At 52.9% G+C, this 16,457-nt stretch overlaps 1 protein-coding gene across 6 annotated transcripts; it reads right to left on the bottom strand.

The window, feature by feature from the left end:
- Window positions 1-364: 364 nt before the first annotated feature.
- On the bottom strand, window positions 365-15,888 carry ABCD4 (ATP binding cassette subfamily D member 4). Of its 6 annotated transcripts, XM_069595166.1 has the most exons (20): window positions 15,711-15,864; window positions 14,788-14,912; window positions 14,383-14,501; window positions 14,119-14,246; window positions 12,738-12,877; window positions 11,369-11,485; window positions 10,890-11,015; window positions 10,200-10,250; window positions 7,882-7,976; window positions 7,523-7,644; window positions 7,323-7,414; window positions 7,050-7,139; window positions 4,994-5,202; window positions 4,726-4,817; window positions 4,006-4,042; window positions 3,591-3,640; window positions 3,092-3,144; window positions 2,698-2,774; window positions 1,734-1,849; window positions 365-1,574 (listed from the first exon to the last, which is right to left on the bottom strand). In XM_069595166.1, exons 2-20 carry the CDS (start codon window positions 14,799-14,801, stop codon window positions 1,506-1,508), a joined length of 1,797 nt encoding a protein of 598 aa, XP_069451267.1. In that variant the 5' UTR covers window positions 14,802-14,912; window positions 15,711-15,864; the 3' UTR covers window positions 365-1,505. The 6 variants fall into 6 exon arrangements, 5 of the variants coding, with proteins under 5 accessions (XP_069451267.1, XP_069451266.1, XP_069451268.1 ...); XM_069595165.1 differs by lacking the exon at window positions 14,788-14,912 and having other exon boundaries at window positions 15,711-15,888; XR_011258011.1 differs by lacking the exon at window positions 14,788-14,912 and having other exon boundaries at window positions 913-1,574; window positions 4,006-4,143; window positions 15,711-15,888.
- Window positions 15,889-16,457: the final 569 nt, after the last annotated feature.

Genomic DNA, 16,457 nt, shown 5'->3' on the forward strand with positions numbered 1-16,457 from the left:
TGGGGTGGGGGCGGGGGGGGGGTGACTTTTTACCCGGGGCAGCGTTTCCCCACGTCTGGGATCATTTCCAGTGATATCAACAGGCATGAAATAACCTCATCTTATACAAAGGAAATCATCCCTTGTAGCCTTGTGGTTCTTATTCCATTTCCCCACATCTATTAAGGGGAAGAGTCTCAGTTGGGTGCTAGGGTGTCTGACTCCACAGTAACATCCCTTAACCTCCCTGTGTACAGATACCAAGTCTCATGTGTAGGCACAGTATTGGGCTGTCATTTCATAACACCATTTGTATTAATTTTTAGTTACTTTCTATTTATATTAAGTGTAAACTTTCCTTTAAAAATGCACTTAAGGAAATGAATTAACTTAAAAATATATTAGAAATTTATTTTCATCTGTGTTGAGATTAGAACAGCTGAAGGGCCGTTGAAGTTAGTGGCTAAGGGACAACTGGCAACTGGGGAGATGCCAGTGAACGACTAGGGGCAGAAGGCTCAGCACAGTGGAAAGTCCTGCTCTGGCCCTCCAGGGTCTCAAAGACAAGTCTGGAGAGTCAACTAAAAAGATCATCTTAGGGACCTCTCGGTGGTCCAGTGGTTAAGACCCGGCATGTCTACTGCGGGACATGGGTTTGATCCCTGGATGGGGAACAAAGATCCTGCATCCCACATGAATCCTGCATCCCACACGCTGTACTGTGTGGCCACAAAAAAGAAAAAAAAGATCATCTTATGATGAAGAAAGAGAAAATGGGAAAGCTGCAAGCTGAAAAAAAGGTTTATCTTTTAAAAAGTTATAAAATTTATATAGCTGGAAAGTCTCCTATGGCAAAACTGAAGTGATCTAAAAGACTGCTGGCTCTCTTGACTCCCAAGTCCAAGACATTCTTCCATTTCGACCCTTCATCTCTGTTTTTTATTTATTCATTTATTCATTCTTTATTTTTGGCTGTGCTGGGCCTTTACTGTTGTATGTGGCTTTTCTCTGGTTGTGATCAGGGGCTACTCTCTAGCTGTTGTGCACGGGTTTCTCATTGCACTGGCTTCTCCTGTTGTGGAGCACGGGCTCTAGAGCACAGGTTCAATGGCTGTGGTGCACAGACTCAGTTGTTCCACGGCATGTGGGATCTTCCCAGATCAGGGATTGTACCCACGTCTCCTGCACTGGCAGGCGGACTCTTTACCACTGAGCCACCAGGGGAAGCCCCGACCCTTCATCTCTTATAGATCCCACACTTGCACGTTTTCTTTAGAAAACATGATCTGAGGTTATACGTAAGTGATCAGCATTTCAAGTGTACAAAGCGGTGGCTGAGGTAGCAGGAGGCATGCCGGCAGGATGAGGGGTGTGGAGGTTCACACGTGGGCTGAGCCCACTGCCGCTGGCGTTCCCCACACTGTGAGGCAAACCTGGGGCTCCTTCCTTGCCCGCCAGCCCTCCTGGTCTCTCCTGGGGACCTGAACTCCTGAGCTTGGCTCTCCTTCTGGTGCCCAGCCTTGGCTTCATTCCACTTTGATCCTGGTCAGCTCCCACCTTCCGTCTCCACAGAGTCTCAGAACCAAGGAGTGAAACTACAAGAGACCATCACCACCGCACGGCGATCAGGCTGCCCTGGCTGTAATCGACCCCCTGCCCACTCTGCCATCCCCACTCCCCATTCCACGGGCCCCCTGTCAGGCCCAGTCTTGGGGTTCTTCCTGGTCCTCAGGCCATCCTGCGGGCACGGGTACCTTCTCGAGGCTGCGTCGGTGGCCCACGCTGATGAACGTCATGCCCAGCTGCTGGCCGATGCGGTACAGCTCGCTCTCCACCTCCTCAGTCAGGGCACTGGTGGCTTCATCAAGCACTGGGGACAGAACCCAGCAAGAGGATGTGGGGGCCTGCGGTCCACCCACCTCTGTGGCTCCTCCAGCCCACGCCCACCTCTGGCTGGGGCCTGATCAGAGGCTGAAAACTGCTCTGCCTTCCAGGAGCCCTGCCTTGGGGAGACCATGGGCCAAAGGAACAGAGGGTGAGGCTTCATGTGGGAAGCCACTGGCAGCAGCGGGACAAAATCCTTCAGCTTCCTATAGATGAATACCAGCCACTGCCTTGGACCTCTCAATCCGAGGAATCCTAGTTCCCTCGAGGATGTCAGTTCCTAGAAAAGTTCATACCTGCCATCCCTCTGCCAGGTACAGCTGGGGAGATGGCAGAATCTGAGGATCAAAATCAGAAGCCCTCTCAAGATTGCCTCCAGCTGCCACACTGGCTGAAAGCCTAAGACTCGGTAGTTTAATATATGGGGGCTTCCCAGATGGCTCAGTGGTGAAGAATCTGCCTGTGATGCAGGAGACTCGGGTTTGATCTCTGAATGGGAAGATCCCCTGGGAGGAGGAAATGGCAACTCACTCCAGTACTCTTGCCTGGAGAATCCCATGGACAGAGGAGCCTGGTGGGCTACAGTCCAAAGGGTCACAAAGAGTCAGACACAACTGAGCGGTTTTATATATATATACCTGAGGATTGCAAGCACTGCCGCCTCATGGGCAGAGTTCTGTTGTCCCCCTCGGCAGGGACAGACACCTGGCCAGGCACAGGTGTGCTCTCCTACCCATACCCATGACTCTCCAGGTGCACTTGAACAACACGCTGCTACACCTGTGAGCGCACACGGTACCTGGATGGCACACACGCCTACAGGGCGAACCTCACCTGCGTACTTCGGCTGCAGGTAGAAGAGCCGGGCAAAGGAGAGCCTCTGCATCTCTCCCGGGGACAGGACATCGTACCTGCAGAAAGGGAAGTGGAGAGGCCAGCTGGAGGAAGGAACATATAGCTTGGCTTCTGCACAGAATGGTCTGGGCAGGAAGAGGCTCTCACTGTAGACAGACTGTCCCAGCACCACCCCCACAACTTTCCCACCAGAGCCACACTGCCCACATGAGACAAGGCCAAAACTCTGTATGCAAAGACATGAACCAGGCCCCTACTGGGCCAGCAACGCCCTGGGATTTGGGGTCAGGAGTCAGTTCATCCCTTGCCAGGACCCCTGGGAGCCACTGTCTTTGGGGGAGCTGTCTCTGGAGCACCCCAACCTCCTCCTTACCAGTTCCAATCGACCTGCTGGTCCAGACCCTTTGTCCTTGCAACCAAGCTGGACTGTAACACACCAGAGAAAACGATGGGTCAAATGGAAGGGCCCATCCCTGCCTCCTCCCATCCTGAGGACCGCCTCAGTCCCACCACATACATCTACCCCCAGCAGCGTAGCAAGTGGGGGCTGGGTTAGCAGTCTGCCCCAAGCAGAGAGGAGCAGTCCATCAGCTACTGTTTAGACTTGCTGGAGCGTGGGGACCAGAAAAAGCAACCTGACATGGTGTTATCATTGTTTTAAAAGTTGCTACAGAGTGAATGCTGCTTGTTCCCCATACCTGGCCAACAGCTCCCACTGCTGATTTATATGCCCACCCCTACTCCCCTCCCTTGCCCCAGGCTCAGACCTCCAGACCCTGGCCAGGACAGCAGGGCTGGCCCCACTGGGCTGGCACCTGTGTGGTCGGTGCTACCAGGTGGGCTTGGACCTCAGGGTCCATGCCCTCACTTACCAGGCCTGCCAGCTCCAAGAATCTCATGATCCTCTCATCATCAGTAGAACCTGCAAGACACAGAAGTCAGTGCCTCTGGGTGGCCAGAATGGATGGAGTGCATCACGACAGGGGGCGAGCAGAGGTGGGGCACCAGAATGGGGCCAGGGGTCTGAGCGACAGGTTACAGCACTTAATACACTAGGGAAGGGCCAGGGAAGGATGTGATCCATCCCTTCCCTCCCATGGGTGTCTCTCCTCTGCAGGGGGGAGACAGAACAAGATAAGGTCAAGGTACAGACCCTAAAACAGGAACCAGTCAGAGGAGGTGATGGAGGGGACCCAACCAGAAACCAGCAGCCTGGTGGGGGGCCACCCCAACAGGCAGAGAAGGAACAGTGGGATGGGGGACATGTCCCAAGGGGGCCCAGCTCACCTGAGTCTGGGTAGATCTCCTTCAGGGGATATATCACCTGATAAAACCACAGGGGCCTGGGGTAAGGGCCAAGGAGAGGTGGGACGGCACACAGCCCACCCTTGCTTGGAAACAGGAACCACCAGAGACCAGGCTCCTCTTCACCCGAGGAGAGGAAGAAGCATTCTAGCTGAGGAGCTGGGCTTACAGACAGCAGGGATGGCCCCATAATCCAAGGGGCTCAACAAATACATGCGATATTTGGCTTATGGCCCCCACAGGTTAGCCTGCCCCCGGAAGCTGCCCTGACCCTCAGATGTGAATATGAAACAGGACCAGTCTGTCAGCTACCATTTAGACCTGCTGGAGTGTGGGGACCAGAAAAAGCAACCTGATGTAGTGTTATCATTGTTTTAAAAGTTGCTACAGAGTGAATGCTGCTTGTTCCCCATACCTGGCCAACAGCTCCCACTGCTGATTTATATGCCCACCCCAACCCCCTGCCTCGCCCCAGGCTCAGACCTCCAGTCCCTGGCCAGGGACAGCAGGACCAGCCCCACTGGGCCAGCAACTGTGGTTGATGCTACCAGGTGGGCTTGGACCTAGGGGTCCTTGTCCTCACATGTTGGGCATGGTTCATTTATGTCCTGCCTGCTGTACCAGCTCTCTAGTGCTGAGACCTGTCACCCTACCAGGGCCATGTTGGGGGGGCGGGGTGGGAGGAGTGGGCCCCGGGCTGACCTGCTCCCGAAGGGTCCCATCAGTGAAGAAAGGCTTTTGGGGCAGGAACAGCACCCCTTGGGGTCCAAAGTCCGCCAGCATCTGCACTGAGCCTGCAAGGCCCACAGAAACCTTTGTTTGGGCATCTTCCAAAAGGTAACTGCTCCTCACTCTCCTCCAAGAGGCTTGATCCTTACAGACAGATGCACACACATACCCACACGCGCACACATGCACCCCAACCCCCCAGGCCAAGGCTGGCTCAGAGATGGGGCAGGCTGGTCCTCACCCCGTGCGCTGGCCCAGAGGCCGCCCAGAACCCGGAGCAAGGAGGTCTTGCCGGTGCCCGTGTTGCCTGTGATGAGCAGGCTCTGCCCCTCAGAGATCTTCAGACTCAGGTCCTTGATTAAGGGTTTGTGAGAGGAGGGGGCGTAGATGCAGACCCGCTCGAGGAGGAAAGCTGCATCTGCTGGCTCTGTTGCTGGCTCTCCCGGGCCCCTGGGGTCCGAGAAGGGAGGAGATGAGGGGAAGATAAGCACTGTCAGTGCTGCTGGGAGTAGGGGAGCCCCTTCTCCTTGGGGGCAAATCACCTCTGGACTGGGGGAGGGGCTGCCATGGGCTCAATTGTGACCTCAGAAATCACATGCTGAAGTTCCAACCCTTGTACCTCAGAAGGTGACTGCATTTGGATACAGGGTCTTGAAAGGGGTGAAAGCGAAAGTCGCTCAGTTGTGTCCGACTCTGTGACCCCATGGACTACACAGTCCATGGAATTCTCCAGGCCAGAATACTGGAGTGGGTAGCCTTTCCCTTCTCCAGGGGATCTTCCCAACCCAGGGATCGGACCTCAGTTTTCCGCATTGCAGGCGGATTCGTTACCAGCTGAGCCACAAGGGAAGCCCAAGAAAACTGGAGTAGGTAGCCTATCCCTCCTCCAGTGGATCTTCCTGACCCAAGAACTGAACCAGGGTCTCCTGCATTGCAGGCGGATTCTTTACCAACTGAGCTCTAGGAGGTGAGTACATTCAAATGAGGCTGCGAGGGTAGGGCCCTAATCCTGCAGGACTGCTGTCCTTTTAAGAGGGAGAGACACACCAGGGGGTGAACAGCAGAGAAAACACCATGGAAGGACGCCGTGAGAAAGCAGCCGCCTGCAAGTGAAGGAGCAAGGCCTGGGGAGAAACCAGTGCTGCCGCCACCTTGACCTTGGACTTCCAGCCTCCAGAACTATGAGGAAATAAACTTCTACTCTTTAAGCTACCCAGTGGGTAGCTATGGGTGTTCTATGGTAGCCCTGGCAAACTGACAGAGGTGGTCTGGGCACATGCTCCGTGGCAGGCTGGGCCAAGTCCTGCCCTTGACTGATCTTAATCAGTCTTACCAGCCAGGCACCATAGCGGTTATCCCCTCTTGGCAGATAAGGAAACTGAGTCTGGTGGCTAAGTAACTGCCTCAGGAGCACAGAGCTGCATCTGTCCAGTTCTAATGTCAAGAGGTTTTCACAGCATCACAGTGCGATTGAAGGTCAGAAGGGGAATGGAAATACTAACCCGTTCTGGAGTTTCTGGCTCTCCGTTGACACCCATCTTCCCCACAGAACAGCAACTCCAGTTTCCTACAGTCCCTGCCCCAGTAGCCCACCCCGGTCCCTAGGTTCAGAGATGCATAGTTTTCATCCTTAACAGAGGCAACAGTTAAGGTGTTAGCTCCTAAGAAGAGAGTTGAGCATAGTTCTTGAAATTCAGCTTGTTTCCATTTTTCGAAGCTTACTCTGCGGCCTCCATCCAAACCACCTCCTATGAACTAGGGGACCCAATCCCCACAGCAACCCTAAAACAAAGGTTCCACGAACATGTTCCTTATGGATATGAAGATACTGAGAGCAGTTAGGTAATCTGTTCAAGCAAAGTGAGGATGCGAGACAAATCCTCGATGCCCAGAAAGGTCAGAAACATCCCAGAGCCTTCAAGGATACATGAATGAAGACACCTCTGGGTCTGTGCGGAGACAAAGAACAGACAGGCCCCAAGGAAAGGGGTGGGTGCAGCAGGGCTCCATAGGAGGAAGGGGAAGGAAAGGAAGAGGAGGGATTCTATTTGGAGTTTCATTAGCTCAGGCCCAGGCAGCTTGCGCACTTTGCTTTCGTCGGGTGGGAAGATGGTGTAAATGAACACAGATGCCGCAACAGCAGCACAGATGGTGAACATTTACAATGTGCCTGCACACGACACGGGTTTCTTTCATTTGCTCCGCCGGACTCTCCTGCCCAGCTGGGAAAGGGCCAGGCTCCGGGGCGGTTCCGTGGCCCACATGGTCCATCACCGTGCTGCCGGCCCAGGGCTTACCTGGCCAAGTCCCACTGGCTTTCATCCAGAAACTCCCCATCCTGTGACTTTGGGTTCATGTCCAGCAGGGTCTCCTGAAGCTCCCCGATCCTGGGCAAGAAGTGAAAGCCTGAGGAGGGTCTAGGGGCCCTGGTAAAAGGCCTTCCTCCTTTCTTCCTCTCATGCCCACGAGTGTTTGGTGAGGTTTTTTCTGCTCTTTTATTTTCCCCTTGGCTACTTCTCCCAACGACACACACCTTGCTCAGGACCCGGCGGGGCCAGAGGCAGCCTCACCTGTGTGTGTAGCCCGCCACGTCGGAGAGAGTGGTGGAGAGTTCGATGAGCTGGCTGAAGCAGTTGATGAGATACAAGCACACGAAGGCGTTCTGGGCAGGAGAGAGGGCAGAGAGCCCAGGCCTTGACTCCAAGGCCGAAGGGCAGGGGAGCAAGTATGACCGGGGATTGGGGGGGGCGTTCCCAGGAGGGAGGCTCACCTTGCTGACTAGGCTGCTGAGCTCTGTGGGGCTCAGGTCTCCGTAGACGCCACTGAAAATGGGGATTGCGATCACGATGTAGCTCAGGATGCTGCCCAGATAATCAAACATGTTGATGCCGACTGCAGAAGACACAAGAGAAACCCAGGGTGAGAGGCCCAGGCATTGAGCATGTGTGCTCCAAGGAGAACAGGAGGCCAAGTGGTATCTCAAGTGATTTCCCAGATTCTCACTTTCCTGAGGACACTCACAGCAAAGGCAAACTGATCAGTGCAGAGAGGGAGGAGGGGCTTGTGTGTGGGGGGTGCCATAGACTATCCCCACCCCGTGGTTCCTGCCTCCGGACTCCCTGCACCTACTGCACAGCCATAGCTCCTTGGACATCAGGTCCCGCTGGGTCTGAAGGAGTCGCTGCAGCCTGCGGTCTGTCCTCATGTGCTCCACGTGACCAGCCCTGATGAGAAAGGCCAGGATGTCCACCGGGTCTAGAGAGCCTCTGCCAGACTCCTCACACTCCCCTTTCGGGACCAGGCCCACCCAAGTGATCTTTCCTGCAGACCCTTTTGGCCACTAGCAGTCAGCCATTGCTGCATTCATTCAACCTGGTACTGCCTGTGCCAAGAACAGGAACTCTATAGCGTGGGCAGACCTGGTTCAAATTCTGGCTCTGGCCAGTGACTAGCTGGGTAACACTGACAGGTTATTAAGCCTCTGAGTCTCAGTTTACTCATCTAAGAGATGGAGCTTATAATACCTATGTAATAGGCTAATGTGAAAATTTCTGAATTTAAGGTGCCAGACATATGAGTGGCTCCTGATAAAAAACTGTTATTAAACAAATATACACTGAGCAGTCACTAGGTGGCAGGCTTGGTGCTAGTCAGCCAGGCAGAGGTGGATAAAACAGCCCGGCAGGCAAATACATGCCTTCTTCACCTGGAACATATGGAAAGTGTTACATAAGCCGTGCGTCTGCAGGACTATGGAAGCAAACAGGCCTGATCACTAAGGGAGTCTGGGAAGGCGCCCAGGAGACGGTGACTTCACGCTTCAAGGATGGGCAGAAATTCTCCAAGCAGAAAGGTTAGGGGAGGACAGAGGAGTTTCAGATTTAGCATCAAGCACAGAAAGGCTGCAGGACGACAAACTCAGAGCCCTAAGAACCAACCTGCTTGCCCCAGGGCCCAAAGCTTCATGAGCAGAGGTTGCAGAATCCAGAAACAATTTAGCACAGGCCCGGCTATACCTTTGCCAACAAAGGTCCGTCTAGTGAAGGCTATGGTTTTTCCAGTAGTCATATGTGGATGTGAGTTGGACTGTGAAGAAAGCTGAGCGCCGAAGAATTGATGCTTTTGAACTGTGGTGTTGGAAAAGACTCTTGAGAGTCCCTTAGACTGCAAGGAGATCCAACCAGTCCATTCTAAAGGAGATCAGTCCTGGGTGTTCTTTGGAAGGAATGATGCTAAAGCTGAAACTCCAGTACTTTGGCCACCTCATGCGAAGAGTTGACTCAATGGAAAAGACTCTGATGCTGGGAGAGATTGGGGGCAGGAGGAGAAGGGGACGAGAGAGGATGAGATGGCTGTTTGGCATCACCGACTCGATGGACATGAGTTTGAGTGAACTCCGGGAGTTGGTGATGGACAGGGAGGCCTGGCGTGCTGCGATTCATGGGGTCGCAGGGAGTCGGACATGACTGAGAGACTGAACTAACAGCTATACCTGCTCCCCACAACAAACCTCTTTCAGGCATGCTGAATGCATGCTAAGTTGCTTCAGTTGTGTCCGACTCTTTGCGACCCTATGGACTGTAGCCTGCCAGGCTCCCCTGCCCACGGAATTCTCCAGGCAAGAATACTGGAGTGGGTTGCCATGCCCTCCTCCAGGGGATCCTCCTGACCCAGGGATCGAACCCACATCTCTTGCATCTCTTGCACTGAAAGGTGGGCTCTTTACCACTAGCATCACCTGGGAAGCCCCTCAACCTCTCTCATAGATCCTGAAACTCTTGGTGCCCCAGAAGTGGTGGCAGCTACAAACTGTAGCAGAGATGGACAGAAGAGCAAAGTCCTGGGGCTATTAGATCCATGTGATCCAAGGACAAACTTCCATTCCTTAAACACAAACCTCTGGGCCCTTACTATCAATCCAAACAAGAGTCCAGAGTCCTTACAGCAGGCAGAGTTCAGGGACCTGCCGTGGCCACAGGGGAAGGAATGGGATTTCACAACACAGCTGTCGGGACAGAGTCTGTGGGGAGAGAGTCTTCTAATCTGAGAGGCTCCACTCCCTCCCATGCTACAGAGACGCAAGATGAGCTGTGGACGTCACTGGGCTTCGGGCACTGGTGGAAAGCCACTTTTTTACAGACAGAAAAGCAGAGGCAATGCCTTATAGTCATCAGCAAGAGGATGAAGCAGGCACTCATTTCACTCTAAAACAAATTCTGCCCCATGCTACACCACGAGGAGAAAGGACTTGTTTCAGAAGCAAAGCCACGGACAGAAGGATGAGGCAGACGAGGACAGTGAGACACGGGGAGAGGGTCACGGCCAAGTGTGAGGATGCCTGGCCTTGGCAATGGTAGGAGGGTGGTATGATTCACTTTGCCTTCTCTGCCATCTATCTCCCCGATCAGTTCTGATGAGGCAGAGGGGCAACTATCTCCAGGACTCACCTGAAAAAAGCAGCAGGCTCAGCATTCACCCGGATCTGCATGTGCTTGAACCTGGGCAGACCAGAGGTAAATGTGTGCTGACGGTGGGCAGGACTGGGCTCTCTCCTTTCAGAGTCCTGGATCAACAGGACCTCCAGGCAAAGAGGAACACGGGTCCCCTTCAACATTGTGGCTGCTTCAGCCCAACCCTTCCCTGAACTGTCACAGGGTGGGAAATCCCAGGCCTGGGTGGGGTGGCAGGAGCCCAGTGGACAGGGCAGCCCCTCGCCTTGCTCCAGAGAGGACAGGTGCATGACTGCCACCGCCCCTCCTTCTCCCAGGGCCGGGTCTGAAGGAGGCGGCCAGGAAGCACAGAGCAGGGCACAGATCCAAGGGCTGACTTGAATGAGGGCGTCTGGAACAGAAGCATGTGAGAAGGCCAAGGGATGACGGTGACGAGGGCCAACCAGTCATCATTCTCACTGCTGCTCATGTATCATCTCATTAATTCCCCTTATAATTCTCTCCATCGGGGACAGTACCATCTCCATTTTAGAGATGAGAAGATGGAAGTTTAGAGGTTAAAGACCTCCCCCAAGAGCACGGCTAGTGACTGGCATAACTGGAATTTAAATTCAGGCAGCCTTTTTCCAGATCCCATTCCTTATGCCTTATGCTCAGCCCAGAAACCCCCGAGCAAGGGAGACATACCTGAAATCCCCCTCCAGCTTCTCCTGCTGCACCAGCTTTGCCACAATGGGACTCATCAACACTCTGTTCACCACGGTTCCCAGGATGAAATACCCGAAGATGCTCACAGGCCCGAGCCAGCTGGTGCTGAAAGGCGGAGAGAGGGAGGGTGTGGAGAGGGACATATACCCGCAGGACTTGGCCCTGACTCCTGCCCCAGTTCTGGGCAGCCCGTCCCATCTCAGAGCCCCGTGGGGCCTCTGCTCCTACGTGGGGGCACCGAATACCTGGACAGTGACACATTACAGGGCCAAAGGGAGGGCCAGGGTCCGAACACACAAGATGAGTAGACTTCTTGGGGTGCAGGTGGGAAGGAGGGAAGACCTCTCTGGACCCTGACCCGGGAGAGCAGACTCCCCTCTGGCATGTGAGTGCTGGACTCGGGGGAACCAGCAAGCAGGGGAGGCTGGGGGGCATGCCAGCAAGAGGAGAGGCTTCACCTCCGGAAGCACTGGTAGGTGTAGTAGACGAGGGTGAAGGGAGAGATGATCAGCTTGCTGGCCATGCTGCTGAGTTGCCGACAGAACCGCTCCACGTCCTGGCTGATACGCTGGTCCCTGGAGCCAATGACATACAGTGACTGGACCCAGGGAGCTGGGCTCTGGGGTGAGAGCTAAGGCAGTTCCAGGTTACCTCTTATTCTGACCTTGCCTTGCAACGACTCCGTGGGAAGAGGGACCCAGACAAGGGCTGGTTTCCTAAACGCAATGAGACCCTTAGGATCTTCAAACAAGGTTGTGGAAAGTGGCTTCTTAAGGCACTTCAGTCTACCCCTCAGAAAAAAAATGGCAACTGAAAGGTCCAGCACCCGAGTGGCCTGAGCTGGCTCCGAGCAGAGCCAAAGAAGAACTTGAGGGTGGGTGACCCGAGTTTCTGGATGATCAGGAAAGCTATCTGGCTTATCTCACTCCTCCCAACCTCTCCCTCATGAACCGGAGCCCGCCCCCATTTTAGCTATGTGGCTGTGGAAGCTCTGTATGGGTTCAGCCATGGAGAAGATGCCTAGAAGAAAAAGTCAAGAAGCATCACGGTGGGACTTCTCTGGTGCTCCAGTGGTTGAGAATCCACCAGTTTCTCTGGTTCCATCTGCAGTCAGGGAACTGAAATCCCACATACCACAGGGTGACTAAGCTCGCATGCCTCAACTAAGACCCCACGGAGTCAAATAAATAAATAAAGAAGAAGCATCAGGGCCTTCCAAGAGCCTTTGCTGCAAAGCTCTGCATAAGCTGAGGAAAGGTTACCTCAAGCAACGAAGAGCTTGGAAGGGTGGTGAGTGCGGAGGAAATGAGTGTGAAGACAGACTCCATACGTCTCATCCCAACACCAAGGCCACAATGACTCCAAACTCCCAGAGAGGCGTGAGCTTGGGCAAATCCCTTGCATTCTCTGGGCCTCAGTCCCCTCACCTGTAAGGGGACCCGGGGCTCAGTGAACCTAAGAGGGGTGATAGAATGGGGACTGGCATCCCAGACTGAGTCCTAGACAGCAGCAATTTTTTACTGGTAAAAATCAGAGCGTCGGTTTTCTTGCTTTTTTCTAGCAAGGACTTTTATCTCGGTCTTCAGAGGGTGCCTTGTTTGGAGGCCCAGGATATGAAATGGACAAAAGGGAGCTGCTCTTGGCCTCTTCTTTCACCTTCCCGTCCTCAGGTGTGCAGAGCACCCGCCCCCTATGGCTCCGAGCAATGACATTTGCAGATAACTGCAGATGACCTCATGGGGGTCCCAGCAGGGCCTCTCCTGGGCTGAGTCAGCCCAGATGGATGAACCCCATAGAGGATGGCCCAGACTGACAGGGGGCGCCTACGGGTTATCGACGTCATCACGCAGCACGTTGAGGGTGTAGTACACGCGGCTTCGGAAGTAGAGGCGGTGGAGGTGCTCCGTGAGGTCCTTCCTCCAGCTCACATACAGCAGGTTGCAGGTGAACTGGTCGAAGCTCTTGAGCTGAGCAGTGGGGGAGACAAGGGGAAGGGAGAGATGTATAATTCTTCCTGCAAGCGTCAGCTCCCAGCTCAGGCTGGCAGAAAGCCTCTGCTGACCAGTCCCAGCCCAAAGGCTGTCCACTCAGCACTAGGGCCTGTTAAAGCCTCAAGTCATGGGATTCCTCCCTTCCTCATTCACTCATGTGTTCAATCCTTCACCAAGGACCAGCCCCCACGCGCTTCTGGAGATTGGGGACAGTATTTTCTCTTCCATTTATGTTCTTATTTTTCTGTCCCCCCAAACCTGGAACGGGGTTCTATATACACAGGTGCTTACTTAGAAGACCCAACAGAAGTCCCAAAGTGTGATGAGAAGTGCCTTCCCCAAGAAAACAGGTAGTGAAGCCTGACAGCATTAGGCTTGAGTCCTAGCAGAACCCTGACTCTCATCATTTACAGAGCCTCTGTATGCTAAGCAGGAGGGAGGTAACAGTGAGTTCACAGTCTAGTGAAAAAACAGTCCAAAGGGTATAAGGGGTGTTAGAGCAGAGGTAAACTCAAAAGGATTAACAGGACTTCCCTGGTGGGCCAATGGCTAAGACTCTAAGCTCCCAAAGCAGGGGTCCCCAGGTTCGATCCCTGGTCAAGGAACTAAGATCTCACATGCCTCATGGTGCAGCAAAAAAAAAAAAAAAAAAAAGATTAGTAATTCAAAGGGGTGGAGTTGGGTGGAGGAAACAGGAAAGAAAAGTTGAGGATGTTCTGAAGGAGGTGATAGCAGAGGAATCCTGAAAAGTCAGCAGGCATTAAGCAAGTGAATGAGGGGTGGTGAGAGGAGGCCGTTCTGTGAGGAAGCAGCAGGTGCAAAGGCTGGGTGATGTGACAAGTGCCAGGCTCAGTCACAGCCTCAGTGCGTGAGGACAGCAGTGGCTCTGGCTGCTGGGCCCGGTTTTCAGAGGGTCTGAGCTCCCTGAGGCAAGACTTCTGGGAACAGAAGCGACAATGATCTTTTCTGTTAAATGCTGAATTAAACCAGAACCCTGTGGCCGAGCCCCAAGAGCTTGAAACAGTTGCGGCATTGGTCTCACGTGGGCCAACGGGCAAGATCAATGCCCTGCCTAGAGTTCTGACCCCACGTTCCCAGAAGAGGGAGGGAACTCACACGCACAGCTTGGTTTCTGCTTCCTGATGGTTAAGTCCCACCAGGCACTGGACAGACATCATACTAGGCTGGAGAAGAGAGATGTGAGGAGAAGACCTTACCACGGAGTTGAGGACGATGAGCACAACAGACAGGAACGTCAGCGTCTTAAATCCATTTAAGTCTTTGTTTCCTAGGACTCCAAAGTATTGACTGGGGATCAAGCCAACCCGGTAGATCACCAGTTGTTCTGGCGGGAGGGGGAGGAGTCAGGAATCAGTAACGAGGGGGGAGAAAAGTCAGAGGAAGGCTTCTTCTTGTATCTTTGTGTAATCAACACCCCGCAGAAGGAAAAGGACCCCACGAGCTTGGGCTCATTCACTCACCCAGTAGGGCCACACACAAAAGGGTCAGGAACATCAAGGCATTCTGTGATGACCAAGAGGGAAACAAAACCTTCTGTATCTGCAGGAACCGCTGGAGAAATTGCAAATCTAACCTGGGTCTGAAGAAGAGAAGCAGAGAGAAACCTAAGAGGACAACGGAGCCTTAGAGAGCAGTGACTAAACTTATCTACACCTGCTGTGGGTTGGGGCTGAGGCCACACAAAAAGAATGTTTTACAAATGCTGAAGTCGGTAGGCTGGGAACAGACCAGGGGATTAAAAAGGCATTTCTTTAAGCTGACAAATGCTATGAAAGGTTAGGACTTCCCTGGTGGCTCAAACGGTAAAGCGTCTGCCTACAATGCGGGAGACCCGGGTTCATGGTAACCCACTGCAGTATTCTTGCCTGGAAAATCCCATGGATGGAGAAGTCTGGTAGGCTACAGGCCATGGAGTCCCAAAGAGTTGGACACGACTGAGAGACTTCACTTTCACTTTCACTATGAAAGGTTATTTACCAAAAACCTATAGCTAAATTAATAAAGAAATTTTAGCCACAAGACAAGGAAACCCGCTACATCCATTCTCAAATAAGACCTCCAAATCAAAAACTAAAAAGCAGGAAAACTCACAACTTTAACTTAGAATTAAGTATTTTTGTTCAACATTGTGCCATAGATTCAAAGACTTGGAGAGTGGAAAATAAGATAATAAAATTTGCAGACTGGAAAATAAACAAGGTAATAAAATCTACGCATACAAGAAATTCCTGTGTCAGGAAGACAGGAAATCCACAGAAAAGTGGGAAGAGGACATAAAAAAAAGGGGAAATGTAAACACTTAAAAGAGGAAAGTTAACACAATGGAATACCGCCTTACACTGATTAAGTTGATACACATTAGAAAACCCAAACAATACCAAACCCTGGATGGGTGGGGGTCGATGGCTGAGGGGAAACAGGAACCTTAGGCAGTGGTGTTGGGAGACTGGGTGTGGTCACTCCGGAGAACAAATTTAGCAGGATTAAGTGTGACCAAGCATCCTACCCTGGGATGAACAATCCAAAGAAAAATCTAAGCAATCTAAGTGTCCATCACTAGGAGAACGTATAAGTAAACTGCGGTCTCAAGACCGAAGCACCACCCAGCACTCAGAAGTGAAAACTAGATTACTATAGCATGCATGATCTCAAAAACACAATGTTGAATAAAAAGTTTTTTAAAAATCACAGCATATTATGCAGTTGGAAAGTAGCTGTACCTTTTCCCCAAACAGCCCCGAGTAAGACGTCCCAAGGCCCGGCCCTCTTCCCCAGCCGCCCTGCTAACCTGCCGCCAGGCCGGGGTGCGGGCCCCGGGATCGCCATGAACAGGAATCGGACCGACGCGGGAGCCGGGCAGCTCCCGGGTCAGCTCCGGGCCGAGTCCAAAGAGCGCGCTGCCAGCCGAAGAGGGGCGGGGCCCCAATTGGGGGCGGGGCCTGGACCCTGCTACCACAGAGACGGGCGGATAGAGAGGAAGGCGCCGGGCGACGCAGCCTCTGCCGGAAGCGACAGACTTCTCTAAAAGAACCAGAGCGCTGTCTGTCGACCCGGCGCCTAGAGCGCCCTCTCCTGGATATGGACAGTTTCCCCTTACGCAAGAAGCCGCGGAGAATGTGACGGAAGTATTTTTAACTCGAATTATACAGGAACCAGAGATCAAATTGTCAACATCTGTTGGATCATCGGAAAAGGAAGAGTTCCAGAAAAACATTTACTTCTGCTTTATTGATTACGCCAAAGCCTTTGACTGTGTGAATCACAAACTGGAAAATTCTGCAAGAGATGGGAATACCAGACCACCTGACCGGCCCCCTGAGAAATCTGTATGCAGGTCAAGAAGCAACAGGTAGAACTGTACATGGAACAACAGACTGGTTTCAAATCGGGAAAGGAGTGGGTCAAGGCTGTTTATTGTCACCCTGCTTATTTAACTTATATGCAGAGTACATCATGAGAAACGTTGGGCTGGATGAAGCACAAGCTAGAATCAAGATTGCCAGGAAAAATATCAATAACCTCATATATAAAGGCG

This window comes from Ovis canadensis, chromosome 7 (assembly GCF_042477335.2).
Source record: "Ovis canadensis isolate MfBH-ARS-UI-01 breed Bighorn chromosome 7, ARS-UI_OviCan_v2, whole genome shotgun sequence".
In the NCBI taxonomy this organism is placed as follows: domain Eukaryota; kingdom Metazoa; phylum Chordata; class Mammalia; order Artiodactyla; family Bovidae; genus Ovis; species Ovis canadensis.